Source organism: Diadema antillarum, unplaced genomic scaffold (genome assembly GCF_040938485.1).
Source record: "Diadema antillarum isolate AM-2024a unplaced genomic scaffold, OU_Dant_1.0 seq00001676_RagTag, whole genome shotgun sequence".
Taxonomy (NCBI): domain Eukaryota; kingdom Metazoa; phylum Echinodermata; class Echinoidea; order Diadematoida; family Diadematidae; genus Diadema; species Diadema antillarum.
The window spans coordinates 376,129-402,476 of NW_027272371.1; the positions used below are offsets into that span (position 1 = coordinate 376,129).

The window sequence follows — 26,348 nt, forward strand, 5'->3', positions numbered from 1 at the left end:
GCTTAATCTTTACTTATTACAACTGATTTATAATTGCCCTACATCGACGTAAATAATCAGTTGCAGTAATAATAACAACTCGACAGAAGCATTTCATAAATTTGAATAATCTATACTTCTCTTACTACCTTGATTTGTAACGTATTTAAAGAAAATCTTAAAATTATGTATTCAGGTATAGTTTGTTTCAGTTTTAGTTGTCTGAAAACAGTGCATAGGCGGGAAAGGAACGTCTCACCGCTCATTGAAAGTACAAGAACATGTTTTTTTTTATTCCAAGAGTGCACTAAGATAACGTATGCGTGTGTACATTGGCTTTGCTTGGAATGACAACTAAACAATACAAAAAATCTCGCGTGCGATGTTATGATTTTAATCCGTCTGTCACTTCACACCAACCGTCAACAGAGAAGCCCAGCCTCAAGGTGGATACCTTGAAGGACACGACGGTCAAGGCCGGGGAGACCATTGAGCTCTTCCTAGAGATCTCGGGCTCGCCTGCCGTCGAAGTCGTGTGGACGAAGGGCAGCACCAAGCTCACCGAATCGGACCGGGTGGAGATCATGACCACGCCCAACGACGCCACTCTCTTGATCAGCAAGGGCCAGCGTTCGGATACCTCTGAATATTCGGTGGACATCAGCAACAAACACGGAAAGGCCAATGCTAAAGTTAAAGTCAAAGTGATTGGTGAGTGATCATTACCTCCTTTTTTAACTTTTGTGGTGTTGTTGTGGTAATGTTCTATGAACTTAAACACGAGGTCCATAGTTCGAATCTTGTCTCGTTCGTACATTGGAAGATGCTGTCCATAATGTCTCCCTTGACCGCAATGTTTGAAATCATAAGATCAATACTTGCTCAATAATCATAAAGAATCAGCATAAATTATGATAGATTCACAAAGCTGTTCTTTCTTATTTGGAATTAAAACGAGAAAATTATACTAAAGGATCAAGATTCAAGATTTGAATTAAAGGGTCTTATCACACTAAAGCATTGAGTAAGGTAATAGAATAAGTTACCATGATCATACATATGAAAAGATGATGAATGTGCAATTATATAGTACTTTATTTGTAAGTCATATTTGGCCAATTGATTTCTCACAGTGTGGGACCATCTGATTCACAGTGTTATTGATGGGGCTTAAGACTCTTAAAAGGGAAATTCGGAGATCTATTTTTGTTCCTACGCATATCCTAACACAAGCAGATTAAATAGCATAGTGGGTAAAATAATGATATGGATAGTCTTGGCCAATAATGACGGCGGGGACCTTGGGAATACCAGAGCTGTTTACTGAAGAGGTCTCCCTAGCAACTAAGAATAATTTTTCGTACTGCATTTTCATCATCATCATCATCCATCATTATAAGAAGATGTAGCCATATTGTTAACGTTCTTACTATCATCATCATAAAGGCATGTGATTTTACCTTTTGCGGATAAAACAAACACCAAACTTTAGAGCTTTAAAATAGTTCTAAAATGTGAGTTAGGGATAGAAACAACCAGTGTAAAAAAAATAATCAATATAATCAATGTTAAGTATAGTTGAATGTACAGTATGTGAACAACAATTATAACGTTATATTGTTTCTGGACTAAACCATCTACAGTTGTGGTTTAGTGAGAAAAATAGGGACATCTCCTTATATTTTAGGCTTTATTGCAAAATGTTTCATATGGTAGGATGTTTGGTGATACAACTGACCTACACACATACATCGAATGTGATAACTTAATCATTTTTTTTTAATCACTGCTCGCATTGGTAAACAGTACCTTTAAACGATGCCATCATTTCCAACGCTCCGACCTTTCTCCCAGATCTTCCTGGCTCTCCGGAAAGCGTGAAGGTCACAGCGTACAACGAGACCACCGTCTCCATCGCCTACGAAGCGCCCAAAGATGATGGCGATTCTCCAGTCACTAACTACCAAGTGGAGTACAAGGAGAAGAGAGCCAATAATTGGGAGGTAAGACGCAGAGTTGAGGACGTGCGGAAGTTACAATATGAAAGAGGGAATTCCCCAGGGTTTTTACGCTACGTCACCGAGTCTGTATACGAGACGGCTCGTGCAGTTATATTTCGTTATTCCGGAGGTTCGTCTTTCCGAAGGCTAGTCAATCCGAGAATGAAATAAGGTTCGTACTTCCGAAGGTTCGTCAATCCGAGAATGAAATAAGGTTGTAATTCCCAAGGTTCGTCAATCCGAGAATGAAATAAGGTTGTAATTCCGAAGGTTCGTCAATCCGAGAATGAAATAAGGTTCGTAATTCCGAAGGCTCGTCAATCCGAGAATGAAATAAGGTTCGTAATTCCGAAGGTTCGTCAATCCGAGAATGAAATAAGGTTCGTAATTCCGAATGTTCGTTTATCCGAGAATGAAATAAGGTTCGTAATTCCGAAGGTTCGTTAGTACGCACCTTCTTTTTGTTTTCGGATTAACGCATTGTAACCTTCGGAATAATGAAGCCTGTTTAATTTTATGATTAATTAACCTTCGGAATAAGACGCCCCTTTTCCATTTATGGATTAACAAACCCTCTGAATTACGAACCTTATCTGATTTTCGGAATAACGAGGCATCGGAAAAACGAAAATGGTCCCTTCTCTCACAAAGTTAAAGAAGGCAGTGACCACCGTGCATTCAGCCGTGTGTGTCTCTTTATAATCTTCGATTAGGCAATGTTAGGAGTAAAGCTGATACTGGATCAAAGTTTCCCTAGCACGGCTAGCTTTTGTTGTGTATTTCTTGTCCTGATGTTATGGAGAGTAACTGAAATAATTCTTACTCCTTCGTAGAGACCGTTTAAAAAATGAATTTCTTTCCTGCTCCATTTTATCTGCTGGCTGAATGTACTTTTTGTTATTCACGATATTGTGTTAAGCAACTGGACAAGCTACTAGTGTAATACTGATGAAATATTCCAATGAGGAAAATGATATGTATACTCGGATTCGGATCAGCTCTCTCCAGCTCAGTCCAAGTGACCTGTTTACACTGTATTAGTTTGTTTGATTTTCAAGTAGTTGCACACAGTAGCTGCTGTAAAATTACAATTACAGTTTTATGAGCATTGATGAACGAATGTGTCAGGCTGTCCAGTAAAACAACTGCGTTTGGTACTACATTTTGGGATGTTATCCAACATCTATTTCACCCTTCTCATTAACAATCCGTCTCTCGAATGTACCCCCAGCATTTTATTCAAAACTATCGCATTGTTATTTATACTTATGCATATTGTTTGCTGGATATGAATGTCATTGAACTAAACTGAGCTGAGCTTCTTGATTTTGTCTGTACTCCCGTCAGGTGGCCGACAGCAAGGTGCGAGACAAGCAGTACACTGTTACCGGGCTGACCGAGGGCAAGGAGTACCTCTTCCGGGTCGCGGCGGTCAACGCCGTAGGCGCCGGCAAACCAATCCAGACTGACAAGCCACAGCTTTGCAAGGAGCCCTCAGGTGAGTGCAATCTAGCCATATGTTCTTCCCCAATACCGTTTGGTTGATTGCGACGCTAATCCTTCGACGCGAAAAAAATGTTGTTCTGCACATGCGCGCGACAGACGTTCCCACTGTCCAACCCGAAAGGAGGTGCGTCATAACCATGAGACTAAAGCTCGCTAATGTTGTTTCTATACTACTTTTGCTGTTGGTGCTGTTAAAGGCGGCTGAATGGCCAGGTTTCTATGACCTTCTCTTTCAATTCAAATATCATATTTACGTGATGTGATTTGACCTAAGATTCGTTAACCGTCACTCTGAATAGATGCGGAAAGTGTTTGTAAAATCGAATTCACATGGATGGACAGGAAATTTGCAATGATACGATGTTTATTGCTATAGTTTAGCTTTTGCTACTCTGATGCCATAGTGTTATCTCTAGCTAAGAAACCAGTGTAGTATTTTAACAAAGATGTTAACTAATCTGATAAAGTTTACACAGTAGAATCGAATGTTGTTTTGATTGGTAATTAGCTTGTCTCTTTGGTATTTTTATACACTGCTCGTTGGATGAAGAGAACAATACTGATTTGAAAACCCTTGTCCAAGCAAAAGCTTTCCTTTACTCGTTAATGATAAAAAGTTCATACCCCACTTCTGCTGATGTGTTCTAGTCTGTTGTGTACATTATATTGGTGTCTCTTTAAAGACTTCCAAAGTGGGTTTTACATACACAAAATCCGTATCATTCCTTGAGCCCCCTTTCCGAGTTACAGATCTAATGCTCTCATAAAATTGGAGAATATTTCACCATATAGATCCAGTGATGATTGTCATTTCTACATTGTTCGCTGACAGAGCCCCCAGATGCGCCGGAAGCACCCAAAGTCATAGCCACCGCCAACGGCTGTATCTCACTCCAGTGGAAGCCTCCCGAATTCGACGGCGGCCGTCCGGTCACCGGCTACTTACTGGAGAAGAAGGAGACATCAGGCAACAGGTGGTCCAAGGCATCCAAGGATGAAATCACCAACACCAAGCACAGCGTCACAGGTGGGTGTCTCTTTGAGTAACCATGGTAACCATGTTTAGAGGTTGCGCGCTACATCGAATCATCTTGAAAGGCGGATAGCCTGACATAATCATGATAATGCACTTATTTTGTTCTCAACACAGATTGATAACTGTATATGCACATCAACATAATCGGAGAGCAAGAGAATACTGAGTAGAGGGGTAAAGATTGAGAAGTGAATTTTCTTCAATTTGTCTCCCTCTAACAAATGAAATAAAATGAAATGAAATGAAATGAAATGAAATGAAATGAAATGAAATGAAATGAAATGAAATGAAATGAAATGAATCGTATTTGCAATATTGACAGAAGTTCAGTTTCAACATTCATGTTAGGAATAATATTTTACGCGGAACCAATCAAACGTCATTCGCTAACAGGTATTTTCGTAACGACTTGCGAAAAGTGTTACTGCGTGAGAAAGTCAAATTGTATCTTCAGATCATTAGGGAAACCTCTCCTAAATATAGGCCTACTACCTGCATATGACATCTCGGCATAAATCCCGGATGAATGACGTGAACACCATTGAACTGCAAATACATTGTCACCTTAAACGGTTTTTTGTTTGGTTTCGCAGGCCTCACACAGGGTGCCGAGTACATGTTCAGAGTGTCGGCAATCAACAAAGTCGGAAGCAGCGAACCCAGTCCACCTAGCAAAGCAGCGCTCGCAAGAGAACCACTCGGTGAGTATTTACGCATCCATAAAGTTCGATTTTGTGGCGAGAAGCCGCAATACGCGTTTGAAAAACCCCTTTATGTTTGCAATGAGACGCTCTGGAAAAAACTGCATTTGTCACTCACCACGAGGATTTATGGAAAGTATTTTTTTCGACTACTACTGCTCACTGGACATTTTGCTAGCAGCCAAACGAGTACCTCCAGAGGTTTAGATTACATTGTGCATCAAATATCACAGATCACCAGTGTTTGCAGTGAAAGGTCGAAGTGATCGTGTAATTACTATCTTCATTACGCGATACTGTCACAAGATGTGATCGCGCGAAAGATTATAACGACTATAAATTATGTTTGGTGCCATCACCAGATTACCTAGTTCGTAAAGCAGTATTGTGTTGCCTTATAATCATTTCATGATATCATAACTATGCCTCCGGTGTAAACGCAATGTATCAATTGAATCGTTTACCACAATCATTACCGTTTTCGTATTTTCCTGTTCATCTCAGTATATTGTAACCATCATGTATAACGATGCGGTGTAATCGTAAATGCTCTACTCGTTTAGACCCTGCCTCGGCCCCTGGGGACCTGAAGGTTGGAGATGTGACCAAGGACAAGATCCCCTTGGAATGGACCAAACCCAAGAGGGATGGTGGCGCTCCGATCCAGGGCTACAACGTGGAGAGGAAGAACCCAGACACCGGCAAGTGGGAACCGATCAACAAGACCCCCATCCGTGGCACCAAGTACACCGTAAGTAGGAAGTAACAATGTCCTCATTAATAGTCTTCATTTCTGTGTATCTCTCGCTATCTATAAATGAACATACATATACATATATATATATATATATGTTATATCACTCTTGTTCTTTCTTTCCCTTTCTCTCTCTCTCTCTCACACATACACACGCACACACCACCACCACCACCTTCACCACCAACCCCCCTCCCATTTTCTTCCCCTCTCCCTCTCTATCTCTCTCCCTCTCTGTCTATGTATCTCCGTATGTCTTTCGTATACTATACTCTCTCTCTCTCTCACGCACACTCTTTCTGTCACCCTCCATATCTCTCTCCCCTCTCATTCTTTCTTTTTCTCATTCTGTCTCATAGCTTAGGTTACACCCCTTTTCCGGCACAAGCCATGGATACTTTTAGTATAAAATCATGATTTTAAGTGATATGAATACTCCTGATCAGGGTACACCATGCACCAACCTAATTTTACCTGCAGTATTTCGCAGTTGTTGAGATCTAGCTGTAGCAGTCAAATTCTTTACGTTTTTGATATGTAACATCTTCTCCAAAAGAATTGTCTGAGCAGGATACTTGGGAACTCCCCCCCCCCCATAAAAAAAAAAAAAAAAAAAGCCGAATTGGAAAGTAAGACATTTATTTAGAATGTTTCATATGCGTATTTTGTGACGTTGATAGACTTTCTAACAACAGCAGTTGCCATGGTATATCTTTGTCACGTGTGTAGGTACCCACTGCTGAAGGGGAGGAATATGACCTGAGGGTAGTAGCAGAGACCGAGGCTGGTGCCGGAGAGCCGTCCGAGGCGACAGGCCCAGTGCTCGCCAAGGACCCCGAGAGTAAGTATCATGGTTTGGTGAGGTGTCGGCTGATGGTATAAAAAAGCGTAATGCGGGCAAGGCTCCCAAAAGGCACCCGATCAATAGAAACCGAATTTTGCATATTCGATATCAATAATATTGCCAATCACCGGAAATTGCGATTTTGTCATTCATCGTATTCTGCCAAATTAGTTCTATTTTCGTGAAGTTATGTTATTGTTGTTTTTCCTTCCTGTTAAGAAGGCGATCAACACAACAAACACCAGTATCAAAACAAAGTAGGTTTTGTAATGCACCAGGATGCTATTGATTTTTCATAGGCTTGTTAGGTCGCGTCTTTCGCGGAATTCCGCATCGCATCCCCTGTTTTTCTTATTGCAAACTTACGTGCCTTCACGGAACAGATAATGTGTTCTGCTATCAGCAATTCCATACAATTGTATACATCACTTTCTCGTCGCTTTCAACGCTCTACACTTCTAACATGGCTAATAGTCTCTGTTGGTTTGATCTTGAATGTACCGATTGATCTAGGCTTTTTGTTCTTAGTTGTCTCGTCTCTTTACTTGTATTTCTGCTTCCTCCCTTTCCCCTTTTCCACTTCTTTTTTCATCCCGCATACTTGTAGTTAAGTTTTCACCTTTTTTCTTTTTCCTCCTGTGAGGTGCCCACGTTGTACAAGCATAGTCTTTTGAGTGGGTACCTCCACTTTTTTTTCGCAGAATGTATAAATATGTCTGTATGAAAAATGCCTAATTTTGTAATGAGTATTGACAAATGTTATTCTTTGCTATCTATGTATCATTCCTTCAAACGCATGTCGAATCTATATTTTTTGTTCATTCTGTTGAAAGAAGTGAAAATAAAACCTTTGAATTGAAAAAAAAAAGATACAAAGCTAGCACTAGCACATTGTATGAAATCAATCCTGTTAAAAAAGACAACTAAACGCATCTGAATGATGACACAAGTAGTAAGACGGAACGGTAAATGTGATTGTAGACTATTCTTTTTCAAACAACTCTTTGTCCGTTTGATAACAAAATCTGAATGTGTTACATGTTGCCATTGTTATCACTGTTTCACGGTTCCCTGTGTGTTTGTTTGCCTTTGTTATTAATAACTCCAGTTCCTCCCAAGCTTGAGCTGAAGAATATGAAAGATTTGACCGTCAAAGCGGGCCAGACATTCAAGCTGAACCTGAAGTACTCCGGAACTCCCTACCCAACCTGCAAATGGTCTCACAGTTCCAAAGAGTTGACTGGGGACGAGAGAGTTAAGGTGAGCCCATAAATTCCTTCTATTTGAAAACATCTTAGAGTATCACCCGCCTCCCAGAAGATATCCACTCCTGGGTCCTGTTGCATAAAAAGATGCAGTCAAACATAAGTCAGAAATTAGCCAATCAGAACTGAGTATTTGGAGACATATGTTTGGTTGTCTGACTCATGTTTTATCTGAACTTTTATGCAATAATCCAGTTCACAGTTACAATCTGAACATGTGCAGATAAAGGTCATTGCAGACTTTCTCTTGAGTGGAGTGTCACTGAGATATTAAAAAAAAATAAGCTTAATAGTCTTTATGAAGACTATGTTATAAATATTCATGTATGAACCAAGTGCATAATAATGTGGACGTCATGGTCGTAGACCTCTCTCTGAGATGTTAGTGGTCAGACACAAAATTTGAACTTGAACTTGAACTTGAACAAAAATGTTTTAGAACTGAGATGACCATTAAATATTTTTGATGCTTTCTAACAGATGCGCTCAACACCCGTGGAGAGCGAGATGTCGACATGGGGAGCCGCCCGGGCCGACTCCGGTACCTACACCGTGACGGTCAGCAACCCGTTCGGCACGGAGAAGGCGTCCGCTGAGGTCACTGTCATCGGTAAGCAGAAGGGCCATCCAGATCGACATGTACACTGCAGTCTTCTCGATCTGAAAAATTACAACATGATGTCAAAGTTTCGCGAGAATACACACAGATGCACAGATATATCGTATGCTTATCCAGCCCCATTCATTCTCAAAAGAGGCACTAAGCATCAGATATTTGCAGTTAGAAACACGCCGTTCAGAGTCCATGATACAGCAATTTAACTTTCGAGGGGATACACACGCGACAGCTATTACTAACATTCAGACTTTAATATGCATGGCATCATATGATTGATGAAGTTGAAATACGAAGTCATTTTACTGTCTCATAAGATAGGTATATGTCCGAATGCGTCATTCATACAAAGAGAACTTACTGAAATGGATTATTACTTGTAGGCAAAATGTCGAAACTGATGCCGCATGGAAGAAGGAAAAATGGACGTCAGGACAGTCAGTTGTATGTTAGTTGTATGTCCCATTGAGCACCATCCTGTAATCTATCTCATTCACCTTCTACAACACCCCTCCTCCAGACAAGCCGTCGCCTCCTCAGAAGCCGCTGGAGATTAAGGATGTCTTCTCTGAGTCCCTCACTCTCACCTGGAATCCACCCGAGGACGATGGCGGCATGCCGCTCTCAAACTACATCATCGAGAAGCGCGACGTCCGACGATCGGGATGGTCAGTCATCAACGACACGACCAGGGACACCACATACAAGGTGGGTGGATACCAGCAAACATGACGACATCGTAAAGGTATTCATCAACGAGCTGTAGATGTTCCACGCTAATCCCTCGACCTCGACTAGAAGCCAGAAAAAAAAAGAAGAAAATGTTGTTCTGCGCATGTGCAAGATATCTGTTTCCACAGTCCAACCAGGAAGGAGGCGCGTCGTAATCATTACCGTCGCTAACCCACAGCTCGCATTGGTGCACGTCCCAATGCTGTTAGAGAGATCACAATCTCAACAGCCTCTAAGTTTTACTCAGTTTTCCTGGAACATCAACAGAGAATCTCTTACTTGTATTCATGTAAAAGAAAAAACTTTGAACGATTAATAACCACCCTCAATGGAATGTTTTGACCCCGAAAACTGAACTCGTTTATTGTGCTGTAAAGCATCTACTACATGTAACAACATACAAAGCTAAGATAAATTTGAATCTGTTTATACATCCTATACAGTAGCGTTGTCTAGATTATTCTAGGAACGTGAATGTAATGTCACATGATCACGATGATATGATCACATGATACTAATGTCACGTGAATTCCACAACTACCAGGTGACCAGACTGGTGGAAGGCACGGAGTACATGTTCCGTGTCGCGGCTGAAAATGCTGAAGGCACTAGCAAGTGGCTGGAGGCGTCCAAGTCCGTCGTTGCCAAGAACCCGTACGGTAAGTAATCATCGCTCCATTACTGCGCAAATACACCAGTCACAATTAACATATTGGAAGCACAAAAACTCAAAGTTCTGTTGTTATTGTTGTTGTTTAAATGCATCGTTTATGAGTAAAAGAAGGGGGAATAAGCAGAGACCCCTGCTACAAGAGAGAAACCAATTCTGATTCTTTCCATGTGAGATAACGCGAAGGTTACCCCCCCCCCCCAAAAAAAAAAAAAGACGATATTAAGCAGTCATCAGCTCTTTACGTAATATAATGATAGAAATGCTATCGAATATTTTTAGAATCTTATGTTTCTGATAGGAATGAGAGCACTAATTCTAACACATTCCAATCACAAGCACGGGTACAATATCATTAATTCTTATTCTTCATGTTCAATGATTTCAGAGGAGGCTAGCGCACCAGGCACACCCGAGGTCGTCGACTACGACAAGGACTTCGTCGAGCTCGAGTGGGAAAAGCCGAAGAAGGACGGTGGCGCCCCGATTGAAGGGTACGTGGTGGAGAAGCGGGAGAAGGGCAGCAACCGATGGCAGGAGGTAACGACTAGCCCCGTCAAGGGAACTAGCTACAAGGTGCAGGGTCTACCGGCAGGCCGCGAGCTGGAGTTCCGGGTGGCAGCCGTCAACAAGGCCGGGCAGGGCAAGTTCAGCGAGTGCTCCGCGCCGCAGAAGACTAAGCCGAAGTTTGGTGAGTGCACACGAATGGAATACCACCAACACTGAGTTCATGCTTTCTTTTGAGTTTTACAGGATTTACATGATAACTATAGTTTGATCAGTCACCATTCCCGACGACATACTCGAAGACGTAGGATTACTTGGAGCACATTATTTTCTTCACTTTCTGGAATACATATACTGAATCGCAGATAAGAATAAAAATTCAAGCAACATTACATCAAATGGATTCTTTGATTAAACAGACTTTAATGTATATATACTACCTACCAAAAGTTTATCATGTATCAGTGGTGGTGGGATGCATACTTATTAGTCAAAATCATGTTGAAAATGACGCTTGTCAAATATAGGCACTGAAAGTCTCTCTTCTCAACTGTTTGATCTTACAGCGTTCATTATGGCGCTTCATGAGTAACCAACGAGATGGGTATCTTTATACAAACAGGTCTCCGACAAGTTTAAGCCCGAAAGAAATTCCTAAAAGTGTTGTATTCGTAGGGAGACAATATTCTAGAGTGCGCCTCATGATTGAAAACGTATCAGTTTTAAACGAGTGTGTGTCTGTCATTCCCGACATCAGCTCGCCCTGAACTGAAGGGCGACAAGCTCCGTGACATCAAGTTGAAGGCTGGCCAAGATTTCACCCTCACCCTCAAGTTTGAGGGCGCCCCACCGCCGACCATCACGTGGAGCCTGAACGGAAACAAGCTGTCCACGTCTGACCGCTTGACCATCAAGGAGGAAGAGGAACAGACCGAGCTGAAGGTCAGGATGGCCGAACGATCGGACACAGGAACGTACGAACTGAAATTGACCAACGACGCCGGTGACGTCAAGACCAGCTGCAACGTCAACGTCCAAGGTACGAGAGAGATTCATGAAATTCTGTTTGGTCCAGTTTTTTGTAGGTAACATTGGAATTGGTGATACAATTCTTAAAATTATGTCAATAGCTTTCAAATCATGTACTTACAAGTACTAATGACGAGCCTATCATATTCCCAGACGTATCAAAATAATTGCTAAACATATCTGAAACACATTATCTTCCAGTGACATCAAAATGCAGGCATACACAGATAGCACGAGTATGTTGCATTGCGTTTGACAGACACCTCTGTAGTAATACAGACATGACCAGCAGTGTTCAAACTTGTGAACATAAAGTGTTTTGAAAAAAAAAAAACAGTACGTGCATGAGCCCAAATACACTACAACAGATCTATTATGCTGGACAAATTGGGCAAATGCCTATCCAGCCAAACGTAACAGTATCTTTGCTCCTGTGAAATGAATCTGCATGAGGGGAACTTTAACACTATTGGAGTGTGAACAAGCTAGAATGTCGGCGGGCAGGTTGTGCCATATCACTTCAAGTAACCTACCTGGGTGTTTTTCTGCCTATTATACTGAGTTAACACGGGATTTTCGCGAATAGCGAACGACCATGACCTATCCTATATAGAAACTCTAAATATCCGTGATGCTTAATACTCAACCATTTTTCATTGAATAAGCCTACAGAAGATAATGAAAGGTTATCTGATGTTCTAACCAGATGCCCCTAGTGCTCCACGTGGGCCACTAGAGATCTCGGACGTTTTCGCCGACCACTGCCAGTTGACATGGCAACCACCCGAGGATGATGGCGGCAGCGACATCCTCAACTATCTGGTGGAAAAGTGCGAGGAGGGCGACGATTACTGGTCAAAGGTCACGGGATTCTGTCAGGATCCGCAGGTCCAGGCCAACAAGCTTCACCAGGGCGTGACCTACAAGTTCCGGGTCAAGGCAGAGAACGCTGCCGGGTTTACCAGCGCTCCCCTTGAGTCTGAGATGGTGAAGGCCAAGAACCCGTATGGTGAGTATAGAATCGATCTACCTTCAAAGCTAGAACACATATTTCCGTCCAGTTGTTGTATTGTATGCTTCAGCCACAAAGGTTTTAATTTTTTTGTGTGGATAAGAGGGATTTTTTCAATCTGCCAGCTGACTGACGAGCAAGTCTGTTTTTGTGATCGGAAGGAAATATATGACTTGCCACAGCAAATATATATTGGATAAATAGTTATATTGGCGAAAAAACGTATAACAGATGGAAAACGTTTCTTTTAGGATAGATAAACAACTAAAAAAAAATCCCTTTTGCTGAAAAGTACATATAAATATTGATTATAAGTAACATGATTTCGAGAGCTATCTAGATATATAGAGAGATGACTTTGATACCTATATTTTCTTTAATATCATTATGATCATGTTGGGAAGTGTGGTGACAGGCGTGTGCCTTACCAAAGACCTTAATAATGGAAATCCCTAAATTTGAGAATGAGTTCAAGATTCATCGTAAATCCAATTTATGGCCTCTCTCATTACATCTGCAGATGAGCCAACCTCACCTGGCAAACCACGCATCCCGAGCTACGACAAGACCACGGCTGACCTTGAGTGGGACAAGCCCTCTTCGGACGGTGGCAGCAAGATCACCGGCTACGTCGTGGAGCGTCGGGAGACTCGCAGTCAGCGGTGGGTGAAGGCCACGCGAGACCCCGTCCTCAATACGGAGTTCACCGTCACGGGTCTGATTGAAGGACGCGAGTACCTCTTCAGGGTGTTCGCGGAGAACAAGGCCGGGCTCAGCCCGCCCAGCCCGGAGTCAGACCACCACACCGCCAAGGCTCAGTTCGGTAGGAAACAGTTCTGGAACCCTTCTACCTTAATACACTTTAACTACGTAGGATGTGTTTGAATTAACAATAAAAATCGAAAAAAATATCAAGAGAAAAGCAAACCATCTTGCCAACTACCTTATGAAAAGAAACTAATATTATTTCGTAGCAGATACTTTATGTACTACTTGACAACACAAAACTGATGATCTTCCCCCACACATCAGTAAAGGAGAATATGATCACTGAATTAGTCACCGAGTTCATCTTGCCATGGAGAAATCTAAAAATGAAAAATGATTTCTTGGCACGAATTGCCTTAAATGGAGTTATCTAATTTTGTGTGTTTGAACAGAATGTATCCAGTTTACCATAATCTCTCTTCAGATGAGAAAAATCATGCAGTTGATTTTCCAAAATAATTTATGTGATATATGCAATAATTTCTAAAATCACAGAGGCACCAAAGATCGACACGTCGGCCTTCCTCGTCAACGACATGCGAGTCAAGGAGGGAGACAAGTTCGACATCACCATCCCGTTCGTCGGCGCCCCCGCCCCCAGCGTCGAGTGGATGAAGGACAACCGCGAGCTCAAGGTCGGCGAGCGCTTCTTCGTGGAGACAACAGAGACGAGCTCGGTGCTCCGATGCTCACGAGCTGAGCGTAGCGACTCTGGCTCGTTCAAAATCAGCTTGGAGAACAGCCGCGGCACCGACAACTTCACCATCGGCGTCACTGTCCTGTGTAAGAACCAAATATGGTGCCATACTTTTGCTCGCTAAAATCGTAAACAGCCAGTAAATTGCTTTGATATCATCGATGTTTGCTAGGATGGTTATGACTGTAGCTGTGTAAATTTCATCGTTTTTTTTCTTCTTTTTGTAGAATGTTGTCTTTCTTTCTGTTATTTACTTATCAATTTGAAATCAAAATACCGGGTTATTGTTATTTTCCTCTGACACTGATTTCATCTTCGAACTGCTTTATGTCATGAAAATCATTGGTTACCTGTTTGTGTGAATAAAACTACAGCACCACCAACCGCCCCCAACGGCCCACTTGAGTACAGCGAGTTCACAAAGGAAACTGTGCGCGTCAACTGGAAGGTGCCTGACCACGACGGCAATGGCTCCATCTCTGGCTACCTGGTCGAGAAACGCAACGCCAAGCTGGACAACTGGACCCGCGTCACCGCGAGTGCCCCCACCACTTCACAGGTGGCCAAGGATCTCACGTACCAGAGTGACTACGTGTTCCGCGTCTGTGCCATCAACCAATACGGCACTAGCCAGCCCCTCGAGGGACGCACGGTCAAAGTCAAACTTCCCTTTGGTAAGTCGCTAGTTGCATCATTCATGTACGAACCTTTAGCTTCTTGCAACTTATAACATTAACAAGGTGACTCTGTCATTTCGGATCTGTTTAGAATGATCTAATTTGCTTTTTAAGACTTACAATTCTTCGACATTTCTTTGGTTTCCCAGATGAGCCCGACGCACCTTCAGCCCCCAAGATTGACGGCATGGATCGCAACTCGGCTCAGCTCGGCTGGGAACCTCCCACCAACGACGGCGGTAGCCCGGTGACCGGCTACATCGTGGAGTTCCGCCCCGTCGATGCCAAGGACTGGCAGAAGGCCAACTCGTTCCCGATCAGGGACACGAGCTACACCGTGCCGAACCTGAAGGAGGGTCGCGAGTATCAGTTCCGGGTCACAGCAGTCAATGACGCTGGAGATGGCAAACCAAGCCGCGCCTCCGAACCAGCCGTTGCCAAGGAACCAATCTGTAAGTCCCTCCCACCAGGGAAGAAAATCCTCAGTCTTCCTATTCAACAAGCGCTGTCAGAGTGCTTACAGTATGCTCAACCTTTGACGGCGGTCTCGATTGCTTGAAAATTTCAGGAAAAAACTCTCGTAATTAGTAGAAGGCACACTGCATTAATACTGATTGTATCTTAGAGATGTTTCCCTGAACACGTACATTGTCTGTTACTTAAGGATTTGTCACCTCTACTATGATATTTTGACACGAAACGCCGTGGTGATACCAAATGAAATATGACCATTCTCAATCACATTTTTGGTTATTTTGATGATTTAATCATAGGCTACATCCTGAATAACAATATCAGAAATATACTACCTTGAAAAAACTCCTAGACAATGTTAATCTGCGCTTCTCTCTACACATTTTCTATTAACTAAATGATAACGAGTTTTCACCATGATTAAATATCCGATAGTTATTATTTCCACAAAATAACCAAATCGCTTTTCCAAAGTCTTTGCAATTTCAACTCTTAGGAAAAACGATTTTGGATGTGACAAAAAAGAGTAACAGTACATAATTTCAATACACGCAAAACGTGATCTTCTAATGGAACGGCTTCCCCCACGAAAGCCCTGACAACGAAGTTTTCCCACCTTTGTACGCAGTACCTGCCGACGCTCCGGGCAGACCTCAGCTGGACAAGGTGACCAAAGATAGCGCCGCCCTCTCGTGGAGCAAGCCCGTCGGTGACGGCGGAGCGCCCATCCAGGGTTACACCATCGAGAAGAGAAAGGTCGGACCGGGTCCCAAGAGCGACTGGACACCTGTAAGTGGTCATCTTTCCTGACCAGACCATGTCTGGATTTTAAGGCATTCATTGATGAGATTGTCGATGAAAATAATATTTCTGTTTTCATCGCTGTCCGCGCCGATGATAGATTGTCGGGAGTATAGAGGACTATTCTTAATTGTCCATCACAAATCTTCTTTTAGTCGACTCCGTTGATGACGAGAAGTGGACATTTCAGGTAAGCCTTTGTGCCCTTTACGGCCAGCCCCTGCGGAAGCTGAAAGTATGTCAGCAGTAATCACTACAGAAGTGTACCTGTTACATTGTCGTAAGGAGATCAATAACTACAACATGACTGCTTGCTTATTGAATACAATGTATTGAATAAGCTCTGTGAAAACCTCCCGCTGGTTCATGTGTGTGATCATAGCAAGGTGCTGTGTAAGTTTGCCAAAATTTGTCAAAGTGGTATACAAGTGTGTATAACGTTTTTTCATGAGTCTTAACAATTCATCGTTCGCTTGTCTTTATGTGATATGGTAAATAGGTCAAGCAAGTGTCACCCAAGGAGAGCTCAGCCATCGTCCCTGACCTCACGGAAGGAGAAGAGTTGGAGTTCCGGGTCATCGCTAATAACGAGGCTGGCCCCGGAAAGCCCAGCGCGCCGACGCCGTCGACAATTATTGAGGATAAGCCAGGTAGGTCGTAAATTGTCCTGCAATACTGCTGCATCTTTACGCCCGAAGTCGCGCCTAGGTGAGCTTACAAAATGCTGCCATGTCATAGTTGTGAGGTCAGTGATGTATCCTACGCGGAAAGGCGCACACTGGTTAGTCTGTGTCCAGTTTGGCGGATTTTTTTGCGCGTCTGTGAGAAGAGTGGCTTGAAAGAGCTGCGCACGCACCAAAAATCCGTCAAAGGGGGAGTGGATCGGTCAGTCTGCACTTGGCCAAAGAGGAGATATTACTGATTCTTTGACATGACTTAGCAAGAGCTTTTGTGACCACTTAGGTACGCCTTTCGTCGTGTAGCTGCTACAATATTGCAGGATGATATACAGCCTACCTGAATTGTTCAGTAGCTAACGCACACTAACCTGCATACCGCTGTCCGGCAGACGTTCGTGAGAGTTTTGTGGGCCTAACGCTTCATGTCGCCTCGTCATTTGTCGCTTTTCATGTGTGTCGCGGTTTGTATTAGTAGTAGTACTAGCAATTCACAGTCATAGTAGTAATAGTATTAGTAGTCGTGGAAGAAAAAGAAGTAAAAGAAGTAGTAGTAGTAGTAGTAGTAGTGGTAGAAGTAGGAGCACAGTTATGGTAGGTAACACATTTTTATAGCTATAACGCTTCTTGTCGACACGTTGTGCAATGCTTTTCGTGTATGTGTTTAAACTAAGCCTAAATGTAGTGGTTGTACTCGTATATATTAGTAGTGATAGTTGAAGTAGTAGTTGTTGTTATTGTTGAATCCGCAGCTATTTTGTGTGCCTGACGTCAAACTTACACCTATATATACGTCATCCTAATCGAATATTTCACACTATAATTTTCATTCAAATATGATAAGAACATACGATTATATCTTCTGTTATATGTGCTTGTCGTCACTGATGTTCCTCTTTTTTTATTCAGTCTAGATTTTATCATATCTTTCTGTCTATCCCTGTCTAGATTGTTATCCCACAAAGTGATAGTACATGCATTCGGCATATTTGATGTACTGATTGCTGCATTTCGATTGATTCGAAATGTTCAAAGCGTTTACAGTCTTCAAAGTGTCCATAATGCCACACCCATTGTATTCATGACACATGAACATGTATTAATTGAGAGAAACCGATATGTGAAAAAGTTTAAGGAAATATCACTCTTTGTAATGCTCAAATACGTGCAATGCCACATTAATATCACTTCTTGTAATGCTGTATAAGCTGCAATGTCACGTGAATATCAATCCTATTAGTGCTGAACTACGTGAGATATCACGTACGTGAGACAAGCCCTTTGTGCATGCCCCAATCTTTGTCCCCTCTCAGAACGTCCCAAACTCGACGTAAGTGGTCTCGAAGACCTCAAGGTCAAAGGTGGCGAGAAGTTTGAGATCGAGCTGACCTTCACCGGATTCCCCAAGCCAACGGCCACCTGGGAGATCGGCACCGCGCCGGTGAAGGAGGACGGCCGCGTCCTGATCAAAACCACCAAGACCTACACGAAACTCATCGTCGACAGCGCGCAGCGATGCGACGCCGGACGGTACACCATCGGCGTCAAGAACGCCTCGGGTGTGGACACCGCCAGGTGCAAGGTTGTAGTTCTCGGTAAGGTCAAAGCGTGCTGCAGAATGAGTTGAAGAATACCTAGCATCTTGCTATCATTATTGTGGCGTTCCCAAAATTTGCAGTTGCTAAAGCACTTTTACAATTACAATAATTACAGTTGATTATTCAACTCTCCCAACGTACTGTATCCATTTGATGCTAATTTCAATAGTTACCTCGTACATGTACACAAGAATATAGTCCTCATTATCCCTTGCGTAGCGTGACAGATTCACTTACAGCGCAGGTTGTTTATTGAACAACATTACTATAATGCAGACGTGCTTCATGGCAAAGATACCTAACTCGCCTTTACGTAAAATACGTTTAGCGTTTTAAACAATTGAGACCAAACAGTTCTATTTTGCCATCACCGGTAACCTCTCCTCTTGGTCTTGACTGAACAGCCGAACCCGACCCACCCCAGGGTCCGATCCGCGTCGCTGACATCACCCCAGAGAGTGCCGTGTTGTCATGGAAACCGCCCATAAACGGCCCAGAGGACGTAGAGAACTATGTGGTGGAGAAGCTCGACCCGGATACGCACGCCTGGACGAAGGTCAGCAGCTTCGTACCCACCCCGCACTTCAAGGCGAAGAACTTGAAGCCGGATGCAGAGTACCAGTTCAGGGTCTCGGCGGAGAACAAGTTCGGCGTCAGCAAACCGGTTATCACGGAGATGTTTGTGGCCAAGAACCCCTTCGGTAAGTACTTCGAATCAGATGACTGCTCCGCTTTAAAGGTTGTATATCCCTTTTGCAAACGTCACAAAATTTTGCACGCTTGAAGAACAATGCCTCCAAACATCGACTATGAAATCATACGGTAATTCTCCTCAGAGCTTTCGAATAAAAGAAATTAAAAATCAACCCTATGTTATTCAAAAATACGCTTCTCTTTTTTAGGAAAAAAAAAACTGATTATGATTTGTTAGTTGTTCGAATAAATTCGGACTTATTTCACCTTCGTCATATACAAGTTACCAGTATTATTATTTTAAGGAAAGGTCTGAATTACCTATCAACAAAAATTCGTCATACATTTCTGATATCAATGTCACAGTCGTCTGACTCCCACCGATTGTTCGATTACGCGATCATTTTGTAGACCCTCCTGGACCTCCCTCGCAACCGGAAGCAACGTCTACCACGTCGACGACGATCACCATCGAGTGGAAGCCGCCGACCAACAACGGCGGCAACCCGGTCATCGGATACCTCGTCGAGAAGCGCAAGGAGAACGGTGACTGGAGCAGTGCCAGTCGAGCCACCATCAAGGATACCAGCTTCACAGCTTTCAAGCTCACCGAAGGTATGACGTCAATCATAGTTCATTTCATCATTATATCAACCAGCAGAATGGGGAGATGCAATGTTGTAGCAACCATTGTTTTGTTTGTTTGTTTGTTTGTTTGTTCATTTCCATCTGAGAAGATGGCTGGATAGCCCATAGTCAGCTACATTAAGCTGGTCTTCCATGGGGTCCAGTTGGATGTGCGGTGAGACCACTTCACCGGGTTAAACACCCTGCTCTTTGCGATGAATGAATGAAGCGGGATCTTTTACGTGCATGAGTTGTTACTCTCTCATACACGGGACCTCCATTTTATGTCCCATCTGAGGGACAGAGTGTTTTGCCTCTTGCTAGAGGGGACGGTATGCTTACACACAACATTGCTCGATCAGTCCAGACTCGGGTTCGAACCCGGGCCCTTAGGATCGTGAGGCAGACTCGCTACTGACTGAGTCACCTCAACTCTGTTGAAGCAACCAAAAAAAAAAAAGATAGCACGAGTATCAGACGAATATAAGTTCTAATTACCTGTCTGTGAAGTTGCCTTCACCATGATTGATTTTTAAGAAGGTGAAAGGTGATAACAAAGAAAAAGGAATAGGTATTGTCATTTGAGACTTTGATCAAACATGTTCTTGATGCAATGTTGTATCAAAATCACAACAAAAAGTTAGTCATGTTAGTGCACAATCAAGTGCTTCAAATTAATCGTGTAAAACAAAATTTTATTGTCCAGACTTGATCTCAGTATATGATCTCGAATGATAATCTCTCTTTTTTTTTTTTTTGGTACTTTTCTTGCGTCTTATTATGTATTTGTGTTATCGTTTGTTTCCTTCTTGTTTTGCGGAGATGGGAGAGGTGGGTGTTTCACATAAGGGGAACATTGCCGACAGGATCTGACCATTTATTTCCCTGCAATGTTATTTGAACATTCATCTTGGCACCCCAACTAATGACACCAGACAATCTCAAAGCTACGCACTGTTTGCTGTCGAGCAGAAGTGCATGGCCATCAACGTCCAAACACAGACACATCTTGACAGAATGCAATACATTTTTGGTCTCTTCCAGGTACCAGCTACGAGTTCCGGGTCAAGGCAGTGAACGAGGCCGGCCCGGGCAAACCCAGCGAGCCGTCCGAAGCTATCACCGCCAGACCTCCACCAGGTTTGTTGCGTGTAGATTATCCCTTCTTTGTCTTTGTCAGATATTTGATTTGGCAAAATACGAATAAGCGCACCCATGGTTGCGACTCAGGCATCCCGGTGCAAACTAGTGCCTTATTCTGGGGGTAGTACTCGCCCGTCAGTTCCAATCTGCATTTCGCCAGGAAATGGAGTCGTCTGATGATAGATAATTTGATACGTCGTTATGTTTTTCATCACCATTATCGTTTAACCCATTGAAGACGAGTACCGCGAATACTCGGACAGGTGTAGGAAATGCGTGTTATAGCAAAATCAGTCAGTTAAGCTCCATTTTCTCAGTCAGGGGTTGGGTTCCTTGATGGTTTTCGTCCATGCTATCTTATCACCTGAGTGAAAATAAAGCTCTTTTCGTCTTCTCTTTCTCATGTCTTATGGAGTTTCAGATCATATAGAAATTTTTGCAGAAGAAAACAATCTACAAATATCAAAACTTTTTCAAGTAAATGTTTCAAATTCGTCTCTTGTCACATCAGTCAAGCCCAAGGTTGACTCTTCGGCCCGTAATCGTGAGATCACCGTGGTCGTCGGAGACCAGTTCCGCGTCGAAATCCCATTCGAGGCCTCTCCCGCGCCACAGGTCACTTGGTCTCGTAGCGACAAGGACGGCATCACCGTCGAGAGCTCGCACAGGATCAAATTCGAGGTAAAAAGTGGCCGCCGTAGCTAGCGTATGAATAACTCTTTAAGTATTTGATGGTACAAAAGCTTTCAAAGATGCATCGATTTGGAGTATTCTATACAGAGCGAGGATTGGATTTTTTTTAAGGTAGTCAGTCGACCAAATGTGTTTATTGTTTTCAAGGGGGTAATTTACCTTTACTTAATATCATAGATGGACTTTTCGAGCTAATACCTTCCAAAAGTTTTGCTTTAAAAAAACTTTTTGAATAAAACAATCCTTTAAGAATGTGTGATATACAGTAGATATCAAGGGCATATTCCTGGAAGCTCACATTTTTTCAGCTGTCTTTGAAAGTTTTGTTCAGCTGATGATCTCTATGCTACTCTGTACAGATAATGACAGATCTCTTTCCTAGCCAGCATGCCAACAGACTAAATCTACTTCATTCGCGAAATAAAAGAGCCTCATTTTCTCTTCCTTATGTCCTTGTTTGGATAAATGTTTATTATTTCCCTGTATCTCTGAGTTGATAATATACACCTCATATGCAATGTATACATCTAACCCTGAAGGAAACGGAGATCAGCGGCATTATGGTGAACACCTCAGCGGAGCGAGGCGATGCCGGCAGCTACGCCGTAACTTTCAAGAACGAGAAGGGAACTGACACGGCTACTGTCCGCATCACCGTAGTTGGTAAGTGCCTTTCAGTATAGCCACGCCCCCTTTCGAACACTCTAAGTAACCTTTCTGTAAGATTTCGCGATGCTTCGATTTGCTCCCTGCGTCACACGCTCAAGGGAGAGACAAATGAAAATATACAAGAAATGTTATGTCATTGTTTAAAGTTGTTTATGAATATATCTCATAATTGTTCTGTCTGGTAATGGATACTGAAAGAATTTCAATTAATGTTTCGAAAATTATGAGCTTTGTTTCAAGATTCCATTTCTCTGTCCATAGTATTAAAAGTAGGGACAGGCGAGAATTTGTTGGTTTATTTCTAATTACTTAATCACCCTAACCGATGTTTAGCCGATGTTTTCAAGACGAGTTCTTTAACAAGCCATCCCGATTATTGCCATTCAATAAAACGTTCACGGTGAAATGCGATTTAATTGTACTTCATTTTCCATTAGACAAACCGTCTGCCCCACAAGGGCCTCTGGAGGCCACTGACGTCACAGCAGACTTCTGCAGGTTGTCATGGAAACCTCCACAGGATGACGGAGGCAGTCGCGTGACAAACTACGTGGTTGAGAAGCAGCTAGAGGGACGCTCCGCCTGGAGCAAGGTCTCCACCTTCGTGCGAACAACGACCTATGACGTGGTGAACCTGGAAGAGGGGTCAAGCTACAAGTTCCGGGTCATGGCTGAGAACCAGTACGGCGTTGGCGAACCCCTGGTTGGCGATCGGGCCGTGGTCATCAAAAACCCTTACGGTGAAATGTCACAGACCTCTCCTACATTTTTTCTTTTTTTAAGTTCTCTTCTTCGTCGTTTTCTATTACATTTTATTCTAATTTCGTGTGTAGGGGGTCAGAATTTTATCATTCAAGAGAAACTAATTTTTTTCATTCTTGCAGACTTTGTGGGAAGTATAGTCATCGTTTTCCTCAAACTTTGAGTTGTTTTACCATAACTGATTTCTGCTTTCTACGTCTTCTGCGGACCAATAGAATCTTGCGTTAGACCTGAATAACAAACACCAGTGAAAAGTGAACATGATCTATTCTTTATTAAAACGATTGAAGAAATGGAAAACCTCAGCGTAGCTGAATCAGAGTCAATCAGAGTCGATCTCCTTACGGGTTCTTCACTTTATACTTTAATACAGTTAAATACAGTAAGATAGAGGTAGTAAGGTACACGACGAAATTATGTATCACGTCTAGGCCTATATTTCATATTCTAGACTAGGTCCCTCCTTTGATGTATGTATATCAAGCCTCCTCAAGTTTTTGCTGCTTCCCTGATGAGAGTGTAAAAGTCGGTGTAATATAGCATCGGACAACTTATCCATGTATGGGTTATGACAATCACAAGCAAGAATTTATTCATATGCTATATTTTATCATGTACACCTTGGCCTTTGCTCGTTCAAGAAGCAAGAAGCATTAGTATGAGGAAATCCTAAGGGAACTTTAAGACGACATTCGGTTCACTAGCAAATAACACATATCTTTACTTATGTCTTGCTTCAGATGTTCCCGACGCCCCAGGCAAGCCGAACGCTGAAGAGGTGGACCGCGGCTACGTGAAGCTATCCTGGACCGCTCCAGAGGCCGACGGTGGTTCCCCCATCACTGGCTACATCGTGGAGAAGAGGGACCGCGACTCCGACTGGATTCCGGTAGGTTCGGGAATGATGTTGCCATGGTAACTGCATCTCAAAAGGACATTAAGATGATTGGAGATTTCAGACGCAGCTGCGAAGTTTAACAAGTGATTGCATGTGACCACTGTATAAAGAGAGTAAAAAGGAAGTCATGAAGAACTTGGGTTTTTTTAAGTGTATCTGAGTGACAACTTGAACTAGTCAAATTCACCAAGAGCACTAAAAAAAAAAAAAAAACACTCACACACACATACAAACCTTCTGTTACAGTCCACATTGCCACATGAAACTGGTAATGAATTTGACCTTTGCCCCTTCTTTCAACTGTAGGTCAATGATTATAACATCAAGGACACCGTCCTTCCGGTCAGCAACCTGAGAGACACACAGGAGTACGAGTTCCGGGTCATTGCCAAGAACAAAGCAGGAAAGAGCGCCCCCAGCCGACCACTCATCGGCATCGAACCCAAGGCTGTGATCAGTAAGTGTTAATCTTGATACAAAACCATGCCCATCAGCTTTTCAGCAAAAATTGCTTCCTGAATAAGGATTAGCGTGATGACATCAGTAAGCATGTCGAGCATGTCGGGGACATGTGCTGCATCTAACTTTGATATTGTTATTTTTGTATTATTTGGATATGTACAAATAAATTGTTGTTTTGCAATAATTTTGTATCAAGTGGACATAGAAAAATAATGAAATTAAGCGACATGATATTATGACTAAAAGGAAAAAAATCTATCGAATTTGACCGCTAGAACTTTTGAACCCAGACAGGGAGATTACCTGGTAAGCCGACAAAATGATGCAAACCTTTTTATCAGTTTTTTTTTTCTCAATCAAATAATTTACAGCACCATACCATTGACGGACTACTCTTTTATATCCTACTATCATCAACACTATTGTAAACATTTTAAATTTGATTAGGAATTGGTCAAATTTGATAACTTCATCAGTATTGATCATAACAAGCAACAGTAGCTGAAGTAGTTATAGCGTTAAAAAAATAATGAACATTTATTTTCAAACTCTGGGTTGTGTATGTCAGTGATGAGATAGTGGTATTAATGATACTTCTTGGCGAGGTATTCAAAACATGAATACATCAATTTACCTTATCTCTGAGGCTCACCACACCTAGCTTCCATGTCAGTATAGCTATGTTTTCATACTCGATAGGATTATCTCTCCTCAGTATGACTTGTTATTGATAATGTACGCTGTCAAATGATTGAATGAAATACTTTTTTTTAATCTAATAAAGAAAAACAGAAAACTGCCTAATAGTCCAGTTTTCATTTTAGGTTTTAGTTTAAAATCTCGATCATTTTCTATGTCTCTATGAGCAAAAAAATTCTATCCTCAACTTTGACAATGGTGGAAAACGGCTTTGTCTTAATGACAAATTTGAATATAAGCACTCCAGCTGTTATGTCTTTTATGATATGGAACGGACATAGAAACTACACGTAGTAGATATGAGGTGAAGTGTTCGCATGGATTTTCTGTAAACCTGCCGTGGTCCCCACCGTTTCTTCCCAGCTGCCCCGGCCGCTCCCGGCAAGCCCGTTGCATCCAACATCGGCAAGGACACGGTGGACCTGCAGTGGGACAAGCCCTCTTCAGACGGAGGGTCCAAGCTTGCAGGTAGGCGTGATGGATCGAACTGTTGTCATGACAACAAAATCTCACCCACGTGTTCGTGTAAGCTTTTGGTTACCTGTGTCGAAGAGAGACGGCAAAGTTGATAGGACTCAGAACCCAAACATGTTTTCATTTTTCATTGCATTTATTAAGTTTCCACACAAATGATTACGCAAGTGCACCTAAATAAGCGTGCGTGCACACTTTTTTTTTTGTAATATTCTTTTATTTGAGTTTCATTCAATGTGAAATCCATATTAACAATAAAATTAATACGTCCATCAACAAAAAAAAAAGAAAGCAGCTGCATTCTTCTTTCTTGTGCTGCTAAATCATTTTTCAAACATACAGTACAATATATTTGATTCTTTTTACCAAATCATACCCTGTTTTTATAAAAGAAATGACATAAAAATCTGCATAATTCTCAGAAAAAGCTATTTTGATCAGCCTAATCAAGCCAATCCGAATGTGCCTTATCATTCACACACCGACTAAGAGATGTGTGCTACTCAATCACTTTTTCACTTAACTTCCTTCTTTTTTGTTTCTTTTTTTTTGGCAGAGCACACACTATATACATAAATATATCAGATAAAGTATAACTCTTAAAAGGGAAAAAAAATCTTGATCAACTTGATCAGATTGCTCAATATCCACTTCATTATATAAATTCTCTTACACTCTCTTGAGAATACAGCAGTTCCTAAAACATATTTAAAAAAGCATTCTTTACTTAACCGAACAAAACTCATCATTTTTTTTTCTATCTAACCTATCAACCACCCCTCCCCCCCCGTACAGCACAAAATAACCATATGTGTATATCATCAAAACAAATCATATTCCTGCCTGACCCCTTAACCATTATTCTACCATTGCCTAACTACATCT

The 26,348-nt window shown here is 42.2% G+C and overlaps 1 protein-coding gene across 1 annotated transcript in view; it reads left to right on the forward strand.

The window, feature by feature from the left end:
* LOC139711631 (twitchin-like) overlaps positions 1 to 26,348 on the forward strand; it is a 122,190-nt gene that overhangs the window by 59,100 nt on the left and 36,742 nt on the right. The window contains exons 27-56 of the mRNA XM_071623491.1: positions 409 to 690; positions 1,834 to 1,982; positions 3,327 to 3,477; positions 4,318 to 4,512; positions 5,115 to 5,222; positions 5,786 to 5,973; positions 6,706 to 6,817; positions 7,929 to 8,080; positions 8,566 to 8,695; positions 9,222 to 9,409; positions 9,978 to 10,092; positions 10,492 to 10,794; positions 11,368 to 11,649; positions 12,346 to 12,648; positions 13,172 to 13,474; positions 13,915 to 14,202; positions 14,491 to 14,790; positions 14,943 to 15,245; positions 15,896 to 16,056; positions 16,568 to 16,718; positions 18,059 to 18,340; positions 18,748 to 19,044; positions 19,448 to 19,651; positions 20,708 to 20,803; positions 21,318 to 21,487; positions 22,039 to 22,162; positions 22,606 to 22,908; positions 23,671 to 23,819; positions 24,135 to 24,285; positions 25,353 to 25,457. Coding sequence (XP_071479592.1) covers positions 409 to 690; positions 1,834 to 1,982; positions 3,327 to 3,477; positions 4,318 to 4,512; positions 5,115 to 5,222; positions 5,786 to 5,973; positions 6,706 to 6,817; positions 7,929 to 8,080; positions 8,566 to 8,695; positions 9,222 to 9,409; positions 9,978 to 10,092; positions 10,492 to 10,794; positions 11,368 to 11,649; positions 12,346 to 12,648; positions 13,172 to 13,474; positions 13,915 to 14,202; positions 14,491 to 14,790; positions 14,943 to 15,245; positions 15,896 to 16,056; positions 16,568 to 16,718; positions 18,059 to 18,340; positions 18,748 to 19,044; positions 19,448 to 19,651; positions 20,708 to 20,803; positions 21,318 to 21,487; positions 22,039 to 22,162; positions 22,606 to 22,908; positions 23,671 to 23,819; positions 24,135 to 24,285; positions 25,353 to 25,457 — 6,045 coding nt within the window. The remainder of the gene's footprint in view (positions 1 to 408; positions 691 to 1,833; positions 1,983 to 3,326; positions 3,478 to 4,317; positions 4,513 to 5,114; positions 5,223 to 5,785; positions 5,974 to 6,705; positions 6,818 to 7,928; positions 8,081 to 8,565; positions 8,696 to 9,221; positions 9,410 to 9,977; positions 10,093 to 10,491; positions 10,795 to 11,367; positions 11,650 to 12,345; positions 12,649 to 13,171; positions 13,475 to 13,914; positions 14,203 to 14,490; positions 14,791 to 14,942; positions 15,246 to 15,895; positions 16,057 to 16,567; positions 16,719 to 18,058; positions 18,341 to 18,747; positions 19,045 to 19,447; positions 19,652 to 20,707; positions 20,804 to 21,317; positions 21,488 to 22,038; positions 22,163 to 22,605; positions 22,909 to 23,670; positions 23,820 to 24,134; positions 24,286 to 25,352; positions 25,458 to 26,348) is intronic.